Source organism: Calypte anna, chromosome 1, assembly GCF_003957555.1.
Source record: "Calypte anna isolate BGI_N300 chromosome 1, bCalAnn1_v1.p, whole genome shotgun sequence".
Classification (NCBI taxonomy): Eukaryota; Metazoa; Chordata; class Aves; order Apodiformes; family Trochilidae; genus Calypte; species Calypte anna.
The window spans coordinates 15,886,325-15,902,177 of NC_044244.1; the positions used below are offsets into that span (position 1 = coordinate 15,886,325).

Genomic DNA, 15,853 nt, shown 5'->3' on the forward strand with positions numbered 1-15,853 from the left:
CTCCTGATTCTTCTACCTTCTCCCTGCACTTTGAGTTGTGTAGGCAATGTGGTCAAGTCATAGCACTTTGTCTCTCCTCCTCCTTAATGATCTTCCATTTGGATCCCTCATGAGCCACAGCTTTTGCCAGCAAACCTGCACCTGCACATCTGCAATTCCTGGCTCCAGCACAAGGTCTGCACAGGCTGTAGCTTCCTTCAGGGCACAGCCACCTGCTCTGACATGGGCTCATCTGCAGGCTGTGGGGTAGATATCTGTTCCCCTGTGGACCTCCATGGAGTACCAGGAAACAACCATCTTCACTGTGGTTTTATGCCTAAGCTTCTCCTCTCCAGTGCTTGGAATACCTCCCCCCCCCCTCCTTCTTCATGGACCTTGGTGCAGTGCTGTTTCTCTCTTCCCTTCCCCCTTCCACTCTCCCATGGCTGCTGTGCAGTATTTTCTGCCCTTTCTCAAATATGCTGTCACAGAAGTGCTATCAATATCACTGATGGGCTCACAGCTTTGGCCAACTTGGAGCCCTCGGGAACCAGGTGTCCAACATAGGAGCAGCTTCTGATGTTTTCTCATAGAAGCCACCCATGCAGTGGATGCACCCATGCAGTCTCCCCAGACCCCAAAACCTCACCCCATAAACCCAATATGTTTCAAAGGCAAAAGTATCCACAATACTGAAAAGCACTTTCTCCTACTGTGCCCACTACTGTTCATCTACAACAAACATGTTTATTTCTTAGAATACGTACTGCATCCATAGTAAATACTGCAATCAAATTTTAAAAACCTCATCTATTTACTACATACTATTTAGGGAAGATTATATATTTCATGCTTCTCAGAACAGTAGTTTTGTTTGAATTTGTGTAGTTTGGATTTTACCATAACCAATAACTCTAAGTTACAATAAGGTTTATTTTCTCTCCATCAATCTTAAGTTTTCATTATTTGAGTTGCTTAGCTTCAGTAGAAATCCAGCTTCACTTGTTGGTTTTCTTCACTCTCAAGTGTTTGTCTACACTCAAACGTGCTACAAAGCTGTGGCGAACCCAAATGGAAGCTTGTAACTTGCTCACCTGATTAAATCTGCCCACGTTGGTTTCACTCTGTGCATCACCATTGTCTGGTAGAAATCTGACAATTTTTTTCAAATCAAGTTGTGAAAAGAAAAAACACTGTATTGCTGTATGACATGATTTTATTTTTTCAATGAAATGCCCTAGTCATAAAACTGAATACATTTTCTAATCTTGAAGCCAGCAAGATTGGGAAAAAAAGAAAAATTGAACTTGTTTTTTCTATACATAATTTCCATACTGAGACTACATTCACAGAAAAAAAACTACAATTAAAAAGTAAGCAGACATTACTTATGCAGCTCTCTTCTTAAAAATAAACTGGACATGTAATATAACTCACATATGGTGCATTGCTAGTATAATATGCTACAAACAGAATTATTCAAATGCAACTATTCAGCTTTTCTATTACTTAAGATCTTTCCACTTTATTATGTTGCATCGTTACCATACTACAGAATGGTCATTCCTCCTTTTCCAGTGGCTTGTTTCTCAGAAAGGGAGCCTTCACTGTGGCTTTCTTTGGAAATACCAAGCACTCAGTTTCAGCTATTAAAAATACTCAAAGCATTTGAGTATACATTCACTAGATTAAGCCTCCCTTTTCCAAGTAAGGGTCTCAATGGAAAGAGCTGGTTAGTATTTACTCCTGTCCTCATTGATGAGGACGTGATCTGGAGAGCTGTAATTTCTCCTCAATGCCCTCATCTGCTGGTGTGTGCCATCATATCCTGCACGAGAATTACAGCAACTTGAAGCTGGGTTCTCTCACAATATTCATAAATAGACCAAAATAACTGTATAACTTTTAAAACAAATTACACTTTCAAAAATACTTGCATTTGTGGAAGAACTGCATAAACTCATTTTCAATGAGATTCTTAGGTCAAAAATATTATTTCAGTTATTAGATATGGCTTTGAAAATAAAGTACACATAACACATTACAAGTGTCTGGAAAACATTGGCTCAATCAACATTTCAACTCACTGATAATAAGGAAAGTAAACAGCAGTACTTTTGGAAAAGTATTCAAGTATTTTCCCTGAAATACTATGTAACAAAAAGCAGATCCTAATTTTTTTATGACTGTACTTGAAACAAGTATCATTTGCAAGTGCTCTTTATCATATAGACCAGTGTGAATAATACTTTGTAGCAAAGATCTAGCACACCATTCTGATATTTCACAAAACTGGAATGTAAGTATATTTCAAATTAAAATATCAGCCATTTATAACAATTTTCAAGTGCTTCAGTAATAAACTGACCAATCATCACGGCTTACATAGAGCAAATACATGAGAATCACAAAACTAACACAAGCTGAATGACAGAAATGCCAATAAATATACATTAAATGAGAATCATTATCTGTTTAGACAAAAAAAAAACTTAGATGGATGACTTTTGAAAAGAACTATATGCTTAAAACAGAAGAGGGCAGGGGCTAACTTCTGATCCTCAACTAGGAATAAATATTTCTGAGAAAAGCAAAATTTAGCCCCAAGCCCATACACACATTTGTGTGTCACAAAACACAAATCCATACACAACTTAAATAATCACCTCATCTCTATACATAATAGTCCAATGTTTTTGCTACAAAAAAAAAAGAGCACATTGAATTCATGATTTATCAGATGCTAGTTTCTTCACTTGACTTCAGAAAATCGAATTGTTTTGTTTCATATTAAGTTAAAGAAACATTACTTAAAAACTTTCAATTGTCAAATTGTATTTTTAAACTTTAAATTCCAACATCTTATTTTGCAAAGACATTTTAATATATGTATTAGAATCTCCAAAGAACTGTGTACTGAAGAAGGAAGCTTTTCGCATGTTAATTTCAGATATGTTAAAAAAAAATAAATTAAAACTGGCTGGTGTTTCAGAGGTTGTTTATATTTTCCTTTGCCTGGGCCTTCCTGGTATTATGCAGGTGTCCTTGCAAGTCACTTGCAAGACATTTCCATTACAGTGTATGATATTTGGTATCATCCAGTCATAAAATGCTTTATAATGCCAAAAAGCATCATGCAAGAAAGCCTTTATAAATACAATACATAGGGTAAGATATGATTTGTATACAGATGTGCTTTCATTTTTCAAAGTTTTCTAAACTCTTAGTGTTACTACTTAAAGCCGGGAATGTGTGTTTGAATTGCATTGATAAGTTGCAAGGTATAGTCAGAATTACAAAATGAAAGATTTTTATAAAAAAAAGATGCAAGTGACAACACTGTTGTCCAGCATTTAAGCCACATGCAACTACATAACACTCCCAGCAGAAAACATTCTCTGACATTGAAAATACCTTGTCTTGATATCTTGGGTTTATGACAATGGAAAGTCCAATGTTTTATAACATTTAGATATTATTGCAGCACAACTGCTAAATTAGAAATTTTTCTCTAGAAAAGCACAGAGAAATTATCAGTCTTCATTAACACATATATATGTCAACCCTCTCTTTTCAAACATAATTTAGATTACATTGCTCCAAGATATATTTTAATGACTACAATATATTTTTAAAATGACACAATGCACAATGCAATAACATGTCTAAAATTATACTGGTCATAAAAAAAAACAAAAACAAAAACAAAACAACCCCAAAAAAACCAACCAAACAAAAAACCTGAACAAAACCACCAAAATAATGTTTTCTAAAACTTGTCAATTTGACTAAAATGCATATTTACTCAATTTCCTTGAGCTTTTATTTTTTTCTTCTCCCCATTTGAGGAGCAATGTCTATAGTAATAGTTCAATGCTACGCTGGCTGTAGGCAGCTTCATCTTTACAGTTTTCCTCGATTCCCCTTGCAAATAGTTTCATTAACTGGCAGTGAACTCTGAAAAATATTGAAATCAATAAATAAGAAATAAATGGTTACTTCATATTTGATTCTAATAATCCATGAATTTCAAGCAGTTGGACAAAGTTCCTTGCACCAGACTACAGAAACTGTGCTCTCATTCTTGATGCAACCCCCCCCTGCACTGAAGTTTGTTTTCATGTATCCATCACTACTGTTACTTGTTCTCTTATCCACACAAAAAGTTCTATGGGGCATTCAGATGAGCTGATCTTACAAAATATTTATAAAAAACACTTAGGACTGCTGATTATGTGCTAATGGAACACACCTGCATGTCTATTTTTTGTACTGTGTTTTTTGTTCCCCTTGTCCTAAAACCCATAAAAACAAAAGAAAAGGCCCTTCAAATTTCACAAGCCTTGATTCCCATCTAATTTGATTATTTGCACGATTATGCCAGGGCTGGAGATAAGACTGTGCTGTGTGTCAAGAAATACAACGTATGTGACATACTCAAAATTTCTGTTAGACAAAGATGCCTTACTTAAGCTTAACAGTAAAAGCCAGGGCTCACACTAATGAGTTATTCCACTCATCTAAAAAGAATCCTCCTAACACCACTTTCACCTTCAGCATATCATGCACATAATATCAGTTCCTAAAAAGCAAGCAGGACTTCAGACTGAGAGCCATCCAGCTATCTCAGAGTTACCATTTACAATACACATTGTTGGACTCAGTAAGTAAAATCACCGTAAGACTCAAATTTGCTACGTGGGGGTACCTTCTGGGATATCTTTATGAGCATCTTTAAAATCAGTGAAAACATAGATATGTTTTCTAGCACATGGAGAAAAATTGATGTTTACCTCACTTCAATTGCTGAACTGTCCAGAGTTTCTCCATCACAGTTCCAGGTGCTATTAGCAATATTACAGCAACAAGCTGGATGATCTCTGCAGAACTGGCCAAAACGTTTCTTTCCTATGTCTGTGACATTACTTTCATTGTCTTCTGAAAACTTTGATGTAAACTGAAATCTCTTCACCCGATAAACATCTACAAATGAGAAGTCAAACTACAAAGAAAAAAATAAATTAAAAGAGGCAACTGCAATTAAAAACATTTGATGTGTTTAGCAACACAGTGCTTTCGTATTCAAGAAAGTCTGTCCACTCCCATTTTCTAGAGAAGCTTATCTGAGGCATAATGTGGATTTTGTTTTTAAAAACTGCCTAAGTCAGAAACAATAAAGCAAACATGGAACCTTACTTTGCAATGATTCTTTTCAAGCTTTATAGGTAATCAGGTAACATGTTCTGAGAAACTAAGTGGGGTATAAAAACTTAAAAAATACCCTATAAAAACTGTTATAATGTGAAATCAAATAAAAAAGTTTTGGATTGGATATTTGTATTGTCCCTGGGACCTGGTCAAGTGAAGTCTTTAGGACAGATGGGCTTTTCTGAAAGTCTTCTGCTTCTGCATCTGGGACAACACACTGAAGGTGACAACTCCATGGCCATGTGATTACATCACAGAGCTGGGTGTACACAAAAACAGGAATAGAGAGCAATATTATTACATTTCAACAAAAGAAAAATATTACTAACTAGTTAATTTAGCTAGAATAAGTAGGACAATCAAGAGATTGCTCTTATTAGCATGCATTACACTACTATATTGTGCAAATGCTTTAAAAGAGGGTGTGTAAATTAAAACAACAATCAAATTAGAGGGTGCCCCCAACCACCCTGAAAGCTCCATTACTGATGCAGACTTAAACACTCAGTGAGCTGTACTAAACACAGACATGTCATTTACCAAAGGCAATATAATGTCTGTGTGCATCTATGGGAAGTGGATGGCAAGAAAGCAAAAGTGCAGCAAGATACAGTTTACCCATAAACCATCTTGTATTAATGTTCATTCACCCTTCTCTTTCTTTTCATGCTTTCTTAAATTTTAAACCAGTATTTCCAGCTATTATGTTAGATGGTAACCTGAAGTGAGAGTGTAGATACAACCCTGCATTTTATCTACACTGCAAAAACAACATTTTACAGAGAGAAACAGTTGGGAAATACTGGAAGGGGAATAGCCACAGCAGAAATAAAAAAAAACAAAATCCAAACATCAGATTTGAAGGAACCTCCTAGGTCTTAACTTCCCATGGCTTTTAACCATAACTGAATGGTGAAGCTGTCAAACCCCACACTCAGCAGCAGTGGCTCACGGATACAATGAGGCTCACTAAGCAGTGTCCTCGTCCAAACAGCTTAGCTGCAAACACTGGTATACAGCTGCACAAATCCTCCCATGAACACTCTCCTGTCTCAAGTCTAAGCAGAATCTAGTCTCTTGAGAAACATCAAAGCCAGTTTGAAAGGTAGCCAGGGAATGCTTCTAATAATAAAAAATATCAATGAAACAGTGAGAGTGAGTGGGGAGGAGCGAATGGAAAGAGACTGAGAATAGCAGGAAGGAGTAACACAGACACAAACACCATGTCCCAGGGAACCATGACCAGGAAATACAAGAAAGAGAACCTATACTAATTCTTCTTAACAGAGGATGAAGAATACCATCATAAACAAGTGAGATTTATTACTCCTTTTATATGTAGATATGACATTAGTCCATTGTTCAGATAATTTCCAGAACATGTTAATAATATCAGGTTGTGACAAATACTAAATGTGCTTATTCACAGCCATAGCTCTGGTTTCAAGAGATACCAGAATCCAAAGCAGTGATGAATCTTCCTTTGTAGTTTATCCTGACAGCTACAACACGTGGAAGGTATAATTCTGATGCTGACTGCATAAAGCTCACAGCCTGGTGATACAGTGTACTAAAATTCTGCTCAGGCTTTCTTCTAAACCACATTTTAATGAAGTTTACAAAAAGTGATTTATTATGCTTCACTATACCTTCTATCTTAGCTACGTCATACTGCTATGAGCAGTTTTTCATGACAAATACGTGGGGGCATACTTATGACAAAATAATTTTAAATATTATGCAAATAAGAAATGTATAGAAAATATTAAGAAACAGAATTAAATTAACAAAGGTGGAATTTTGGTGGAATGCTGTGGCCAAAGACTTGACTTAGCTAAAATGCTGTATTTTTTTTCAACAATACACATGCTGACATTATGTTGCCCAAATTGTACAAATAAAAAAAAAATTTAAAAAAACCAACCACAAACCCAAATAAAACACTCTGCTTTTGCAGATGTTCTTTTTGTCATGTTATATCAATTTTTATAACTTAAGACTGTCTGGAGAATTCATTGTCAATAGGAATACACACCTGATCATCCTGGTTTGTGTGTCTGACAAGGTACCGTAAAAAATCAAATCTGGAGCATTTACGAACTAGAATGAGGTCAGCTGAACCATCTGCCAAATGAGCTGCAGGTGACAGACCTTTAGGACTCCGTGGACAGGCACAGCTCATATTTACTGCATTAATAGCTAAAAATTTCCCCTTAATAACCTTCCATTCTTCTTCATCATCTGAAACACATCAATAAAGGCATGGAGATAGGTTATTATTTGATCTACTTACAAGAACACTAAAACCTATTCTTGGGAACTTGCAAGTTATTACTGGGCATATTCATGCCCAGTCAATAAATATCTGCATTTTAAAACTGCATTTAAAAAAAAAAAAAAAAATCTATCTTACATGCACTAACAAAGTTACTTTTTCCCTTCACAGACTACAATTATCTACTAAAACTATTTTTATTTCCTTACATACGTATGTCAAATTCAAGATCAATGTTAAATGGGTATACCCACAAATGCTTAGGTGGGGAAAAGACAAAGGCAAGTTACAACTCTTCTACTGAGAAAGTTCAGGAAGATTTTTAACTTGTTAAAATTTTATTCTTTCTCTTCAACATTTTAATGTTAGATACATAATGATGCAAGGACAGTGGTTTAGTATTTGGTTTCTATGTCAATGTTCTTCTTTTTCCTCAATGACGCAAATCATATCTTAAAAGGAGATAAAGGGAAAGAGATAACAGCATTCAGCAAGAACCAGCAGGCAGCAAATCTGAAATCTGTTCCCATCCCAACCCCAAATGCCTGAAGATGAATACTATTAACAGAGTGAAACTTGCTTGTGCATAAAACTTCAGTGATTTCTGGAAAACAACCCAGAAGTCTGCTTTCAACAACTTGAAACCATTCTGTTAGAGATTAGACCTACACTGAGCTTAAATGTGTGATGGAATAGATACTACCAAGAGGCAGAGGAATTTTCTGGAACAAAGAAACACTGTACAGAGTCAAAATCTAAACTGTATTTTCTTGAATAAATGCCTTTGTATTTTTAGATTACACATAATCACCTTCTTCACTACAATGAAGCAGCCGTAACACTCCTCTTCTGCAATAAGTAAGATATTTAACAAAAAGATAAAAAATAATAAAAGATATTACAAATTAGAAGTTCTAGAAAGCATTCTGTAGCTGTGCTTTGGTCTTTGAACTTTTTCTCCTTCCTTGACTTTTTGCTCATTGAAACATCTTACTATCCACTCTTTAGTAACAGAATAAAGAAAAATAGAATTCCAGGAAAAACAAAGTAGTATTATAATATGACAAAAGACGAAATAAAACTAAAACCTTTCTTTTCCGTCTAGACTATCCTCTCTCCTGAAGAACAAATCAGTAATAACAAGAAAAAAATCCAGTTCATTCAACATTTTCATATCATTTGCCAGAGTGGTTTTAAAGTTCCTTGTTTTACTGTTATCTTTCTATATTGCTTTCAAAGTGAATGTTACAAAAAGAAATAATTTAAATTAGATTCAAATTTATATCTTGAGATACGAGAAAGACTTAAATGTCAAGCTACAGAATGACTCTGTTCAGGCTGCAGACAAATGATGAAGTCCTGCTCTGAGATGAAGCTAACTGAATGGAACATAAACTACTGGAACTGGAAACATCCGTGTCCAGAAGTACACAAGTATTTCTTTACAAAAAAATTGGGCATTTTCTGATATACAAAGTGGATATACAACAAAAATGAAAACAATGACTTTTACTGATAAATCCTTTTGTTGTTTTATCTGACAAGCATTAATAATTTAGTCTATAGTGTGTCTAGGTAGGTGTAAACTTTTGAAGTATGCTAATTGTAATAACTAATTCTGAAATTACTTAAGGTAGAATTTTTATGTATTTTACTATAATAGATTGATTTCACCTCCTGGCAAAGTGCCATTCAGTATGAATTTCAGTGTGTTACTCAAAAAAAGCTTCACAGTCCAAGTTAAAACAAAGTACTGGTATTTATCAGATTTTAATCGACCAACTCTTTTCATAACCGTTCTGCAAGATGTAGTAGGTGTAATAGCACAAATTACTTGCCCAAAGTATCTTTCATACAATAGAGCAACCATTAGCTAGAAGAGCATAAACTCATTTCAGCTGCATACATACTGCAAGTTGCTGAAATCAGTATAAAGTACTAACATTCAACATTTTCTCAGTACATGCACACAGACTTCACAATACAAAGAAATAAGTTCCCTGACAGCCAATGCAAGCATCCATCTAAACTCATCTGAACTGCATGCAAACCGAGTAGGCACAATGAAGGAGTCAGCCAAGAAACCTTGCTGACTAAAAAGCTTATCTGAGGTGGTGACTTAAAATCCTTCTTAATGCAAATCAGAAGTAGCTGATTGTTATTGTTTGCTTATTGTACTGCATGGAAGAGACTGCACTGGAAAGCCAGTCAGCTACCAGAAGTCAAATGGATTTAAGTAAACCATTTCCTACATAATCAGCTACTTAATGTCTTGTGCAATGCTGGTTAAAGAGGTCTTGATTGCTCACTAACCTGTAGCTTTCTTGTGACTTTTCTCATTTACAGAATCAAAGCTAACAAAACGGTGGATTAAAAAAAAATAAATAAAATTACTCCACAATAATAAAAAACCCAACCTCACAGATAAAAGAAAAATGGTTGGTTATTTCTAACTAAAGTTATTTCTCAAAAACTTTTTTGTTATAAAAAAATCAGATTTAGCTCTTAAGAAAATATCATGTAAAGCATTTTTTTAGCTGCATCGGAGTATAAATTAAAACACCAGCAATACTCCAATCTGACCACCTGCTGTCTGTATCAAAGATCAGTGGTCAGGATGAAAGCACTGTATATAAGCATGTGCAACAGGAATACAAGTTGGCATAGAAATCTATATAGTCTTCATGCTGCATCTCAATGTCTATAATATGATAATTTTTTTGCTAACAAATATCTAGAATGTGGCACAGGTACTTTATCCAAGATGACTGAGATCAGAGGTGAAACTTGGCCAACTGTGTATTTTACTACAGAAAGGCTTCAAATGTATCAGTACTTCCCATTAGGATGCAGTAGTCAGACATAGAGATACAGCTACTAGGATGACTGCACAGAATCCAGTATATTGATAGTTGTTTGAACAAAAAGAAAGGAAAGGTTATGTCCATAAAAAAAAAAAATCCATGGAAGTGTGTGAAGGCTTGGAATGGGAGGAGAGGGATGGGGGCAGAGAATGAGGATAGTGTAACATGAGAAAGAGAAAAATCTCATTTATCCTTTACAGTGACTATTAGTGGGGTAGTGTACAGAAATACCTAAGTCCACTACATCAATTATTAGTCAGCCAAGTTCATTCCCTCATATTTATTTAATAAACAGATTTACAAAGGGTTACTTTTGTGCTAAAAAAGACAAATTTTTAATCCTGATCTACTCTAAAAGTTGTCTTAAAGAACTGCTTCTTTACTACTCTGTTATTCAGCTTAGACCTCCTCCCAAACAGAATGAGTCCTAGTTCACAGAACGTATCTTTCCTAAACGAAAGAAACTCAACACATTGAAATATACAAGTTCTGAGTATAATCTTATCAGAATTTTCTGAGGTTTGGGTGGAGTAGTCACCTTGCAGTTTTTTAAATATCTACATGTATTTTGCTTAAGCTTAAAGAAACGATGGATTATCTAGAAACTCACAATGTTTAAAAAAAAATCCACCAAAACACACATGCAGATATGTTCTGAAAAATTATTATTTGTATAATACTACACCATCTTACTTTTTATGACAAATTACCTTCATGTTTTAATCCATATTCCTTGTGCTGTTCTGCTAGCTGTTGCTGACTTTTCTTGCAAATGTAACATCTGAAAAGAAAAATACCATTAAGTTCCTGAAATTTATTCAATTCAACTTTTTTGTTTTACCCAATCATTGCAAGGCTTTCCACCACCACAAGATGCAGCACAGCACTGGCCACCCTGATGTGGTATGAATCATGATAGCCTTGCAGGCAGTATAATACTTCAATACAGTACTGAAGATTATTTGATGTCAGAAATAACAGAAACACTGAGCCACAAGATCACATAGGTTGGAAGGGGCCTCTGATGTAGTCCAAATCTGCTCAGAGCAGGTTACAGGATGCTCAGTATCTTATTCAATCAAGTTTTGAATGTCTTCAAGGGTATGGCCCACAAGACCTCTGGGCAATCTATTCCAGTATTTGACTGCTGCAACAGCGAAAGCCACTGACACAGTGGAACTGGTCCTTTATCTCTCAAGTGCTGAGTCAGTAGAAGAATCACTTCACTTGGCCTGTTGGGTTTTCTTTTGCTTAGAAAGCCAAATATATGCTTGGATCTTCTGTGCTGCAAGGACACACTGATGACTCAGGGTACTGCTCGAGTGGGATCATTAAGTGTTTGTTTTGGGTTTTTTTTCAGAGCTGCCTTCCAGCCAGGAAGTGTCCAGTCAGTACTGCTCCTGGGACAGTATTAGCCCCACTACTGATCCCCAAGGGACACCACTAATAATTGGCTGCCAACTGGACTTGGTCCTCACAACCTTTCCAGGCAGTCTAGAGTTTTACATCCATCCATTTACCTAGTCCACACTTCCATTAATTCAGTTTTAACAAAACTACAGTAAACATTACCAAAGACATTGCTAAAGTCAAGGTATGTAATACTCAGTGCTTCACCCTCATCTGTGCCCTGAGGACCCTGTAAGGCCTGTGAGCAGAGAAGAAACCATGACAGCAAGAGCAAAGGAGGCATTCCCCAGCCTGTTCATATCTTTTATCACCAGGCCCCCCATACCACTAAGCAGCAGCTCCACAGTCCTGTAGCCTTTTGCTAATGATTAGTATTCTTATATAATCCCTTCATAAGAAGTAACACCCTTCATATCCCTCACTGATTCCAACACTATGAGCTTTTGCTTTCTTGGTTCCATCCCTGGCATACTTAGGCAAAGTCTCTGTGTTCCTCCAAAATAACCTCTGTTTTCTTCTCAGATCCATGCTCACACATGTTGGTTTTTTTATCATGCTTACTCAAGATTCTGCATATCAGAATGGACAGATCTTGTGCTCTGAAGAGGTACCAACCAACTCTCCTGGGCCTCTCTGTCCTCCAGGGAAGTCTGCCACGGGATAATGCCAAGATTCCTGAATAAAACAAAATCTGCTCTCCTGAAGTTCATGGTTCCAATCCTGCTTTTTGTCTTACTTCTTTCAGGATTTTAAATTCTATAATCTCACAGTTGCCAAGATTGCCCTCAAGTGTCACTTCCCCAACTTTTCTTTTCTGTAACCAGCAGAGCATTTCTCTTAGTCCACTTGTCAATCACCTGCAAGATCACAATCATCACTGCAATCCGGGATTCTCTTAAAATGCTTGTGCCCAGCCCTACCACCTTTCCAGCACTTTATCAGGACATATAAAGTCTCCTCTGAGGCACCAGGCAGTCTTTATTCCCTGACTAAGATGGATGACAGCTTTGTCCCTGTGGAGCTCCCCCGGCATCAAGGCACTCAATGCATTAGGATAGTTGCTCCACAGCCAGAGACGGTGATTGTTAGCATGCCACAGCATTATATTAGAGCAGAATCTCAATAAATTCCATGTCATTTCTGGCCAAATTTTCTGGCTTCTCCAGCTGTGCTGTTGGCTGCTGTAACAACTACTGTATCTCTAAAAGCTTCGTAGAAAAAGAACAATAATAAATACTAGTGCATAACGTGCAGGTGAAAGGGAAAGGAAGGCACAATGGGAGATTAAGGTAGCCTCCCTGACTGGAGAAAATTAAGACTATCACACAGAATTTAAACTGAAGAGTAATAGTCTATATAAAAAAAAGACTGAACAGTCTGGTTTCTGAGAAGTCGTCTCCTCAGGACTAGCCATGCCAGCTGTTGTCATGGCACCAGAACAGTTGCTAAAATTCTCATACCCAATTACAGTTTGAACATTTGAGAAATTTTTAATAAATTCCATTTGTAGAAGCTATGATGCATCCAGACTTTTCATTTATTAGTAGTAACAAAACATTGTACCCTCAGCATCTTGTAGCTGGGCTGTTACACTCTGTTTAATTTAAAATTGATGGGGAGGCACCAACTAACAATATTTTATTATATTTTATTTACTGACATGATAAAATGAGTCAATAAACTGTTTTAAAACCTTGTCTTTTTCAGAGTAAGTGTTCTGATGTTAAAAACAATATTTCTGTGACTTCTATTTATGTACAGGCCGTTTCAAATAGTTCATGTAAAATATCCGGAGATAAATATTATCCTACCCTGCTCTGCAGCTATCTTTATCTCGTGGAGATCCAAGAGTGTGCTTTGCTGGTTGAAAACAAACTGTTCCTTCATAGTAATGATGAGAAAGAAAAGTCTTGAAACCTACATAAAAAAAGTATTAAGTGGCATTAACTCATTATAAATCCAAACTGCAGACACCTCTGCATGCATCCTTTGATTGTTTCTCTCTAAGGACTGCAAAGCAATAATTGCTTTCCTCAAGCTCACAGGTCTCCATGTTATGTTTTAGTTACATTAAGGACAAGGAAATACCCCTCCACACAGTTTAGTATGTGTCAATAGTGCCATTACTTTGCTTGACATCTTTAAGAGAAAACTAAAAATTTCAGGTATACATCACTTCAGATGCTTAAGATTAGTCTACATTTATCTGCTTTTGTTTCTTCTTTCTTTAACATGAAACAATCAAAGAAGGCCCAAAATACAGTATCAGAGGATTTGTCCAAATATTAACTAACTAGTAATGAGTGCTGGAAGGACAAAATTAACAATTTTATCAGCTCAATGTCAAGACAAAGGAGTGCCCATTTCTCTCTGACTGAAAAGAAAGTAAAAATGACTGGCACAGAAGAGATACTATTTTTTGGACAGCTAACATTAGGTGACATATAGCAACACATTTCTAAAAAAAAGCCAGACAACAGCACTAACAACTTTATTAATAAAAGCTTGCTAAACAAATATAAATTTCAGCACTAGTTATAACAGTTCACCATAAGCTTTAACTCTTCAAATTCAACACAATTTTAATAAGAACGCTGCTAATATCCTTCAAGTTATGGAACTTTACACAATGTGATCCAACATACTTGGTACCATATGGAGTTTAAAATCAGGTTTGGCCTGTCTCATGTTTAAAAGCTTCAGAAAAGCATGGTTTGGAGATACCACATCACCTGCTCCAATATCTTTACATATTGACAAAAGAATCTACTAATTACACAAGTTACCTGAGTAATCATATCTCATTGGACCCATCCACCGCTTCTTTTCACTATCTTTTAATATATCACCATAAAAACCATAGCCCAGCAATGACACAGAGTACTTCAAAAACGTGTTGTTATGGTGTACAGAAGAGACATCCAGAGGCTGACAATCACCTACGAAGATTAGAAGTGCAAGGTTCTATTAAGGCTTATTTTGTTTGCAGGTTCAAGCATGATAGTAGTTTTAATGTTACAGATTAATTTAAGATTAAAAATATGTTGTACTTATGTCATAAAATATTATGACCTATATCCATATATATTTGCTATACATGCAGAAAGGGAAAAACAATTTTTAATACTAATTTAATATTTTAAAAGCATTAAGCTTCCAGAGGGTAGAAAGGCTGGCAGGCTAAAAGTATATAAAGAAGAATCTACACTGATTTACTATTAAGAGTAGGAGGGGATGCTCTAGAAGAGATCAATGCAGTATCTGTCCATTAACTGGGTACTACTCAATCTGATATGTCACAGTGTCAGAGGATCATTTGAGTTAGAAGGGGCCTCAGGAGTTTTCTCATCAAACATCCCATTCAAAGTCACTCCAGCAATGAGGTCAGATCAGGTTACTCACGGCTTATCTATTCAAGCTCTGAAAAGCTGTAAGAACAGAAAATACACCACCTCTCTGATGTCCTCATAGAGTAAGTTTTGGAGTGGTGGTGTATTTTGGGGGTTCGGTTGTTCCTTTCCTTGTTTGGTTTTTTTGTCTAGCTTGAGTTTTTTAAATTTTATTTCTGTTTCACATTACACCTATTGCTTTTCATCCTTCCACCCTGCACTACTGCGAAGAGCCATTTACATAAGTAAGAAACACTCTTCAAAAACCTAAATACATGTGTATGCATGCACATTTAATAATCCAGGTAAAATACTATGATAAAGTAAATACACATCTCTCTCTCTAATGGACTAAATTCTACATATGTTGAACAGATTTAACCGCAGGTAACAGAGAAGCACATGTGTAAACCATTGCCAAATCAGCTCCTAAAGCTGCAACTGATAAGTACTCAATAATGATTGATAATGAAATAATAGTAACTTGGAAATTCTTCCATGATTATGCAACATTTTTATAACTGAAGACTATCTTGTAGTGTTTTTTAAAATCAGTGTTAGGAACTAGGTGACTAAGATTCATCAGTCTGTGGCAGACAGGATGGACAAGACAAATCACAATGCACTGGTATGCCAAGCTGTGTCCTTCATCCTCCATGTAGTTCATGAACTCCATTGTTAAGGGAGTCTAAGAAGTGGCACTGTCAGCATGCCTACTGACAAAAAAA

General features: G+C 36.0%; 1 protein-coding gene across 2 annotated transcripts in view; it reads right to left on the minus strand.

The window, feature by feature from the left end:
* Window positions 1-1,177: 1,177 nt before the first annotated feature.
* The window catches only part of CERK (ceramide kinase), a 36,938-nt gene continuing 22,262 nt past the window's right edge, over window positions 1,178-15,853 (minus strand). For both annotated transcript variants that reach the window (XM_030465839.1, XM_030465844.1), the window contains 6 exons: window positions 14,523-14,675; window positions 13,548-13,653; window positions 11,037-11,107; window positions 7,223-7,428; window positions 4,773-4,981; window positions 1,178-3,936 (listed from right to left, as the gene is read on the minus strand). In XM_030465839.1, the coding sequence (XP_030321699.1) occupies window positions 3,837-3,936; window positions 4,773-4,981; window positions 7,223-7,428; window positions 11,037-11,107; window positions 13,548-13,653; window positions 14,523-14,675 (845 nt within the window). In that variant the 3' untranslated portion in view covers window positions 1,178-3,836. The remainder of the gene's footprint in view (window positions 3,937-4,772; window positions 4,982-7,222; window positions 7,429-11,036; window positions 11,108-13,547; window positions 13,654-14,522; window positions 14,676-15,853) is intronic.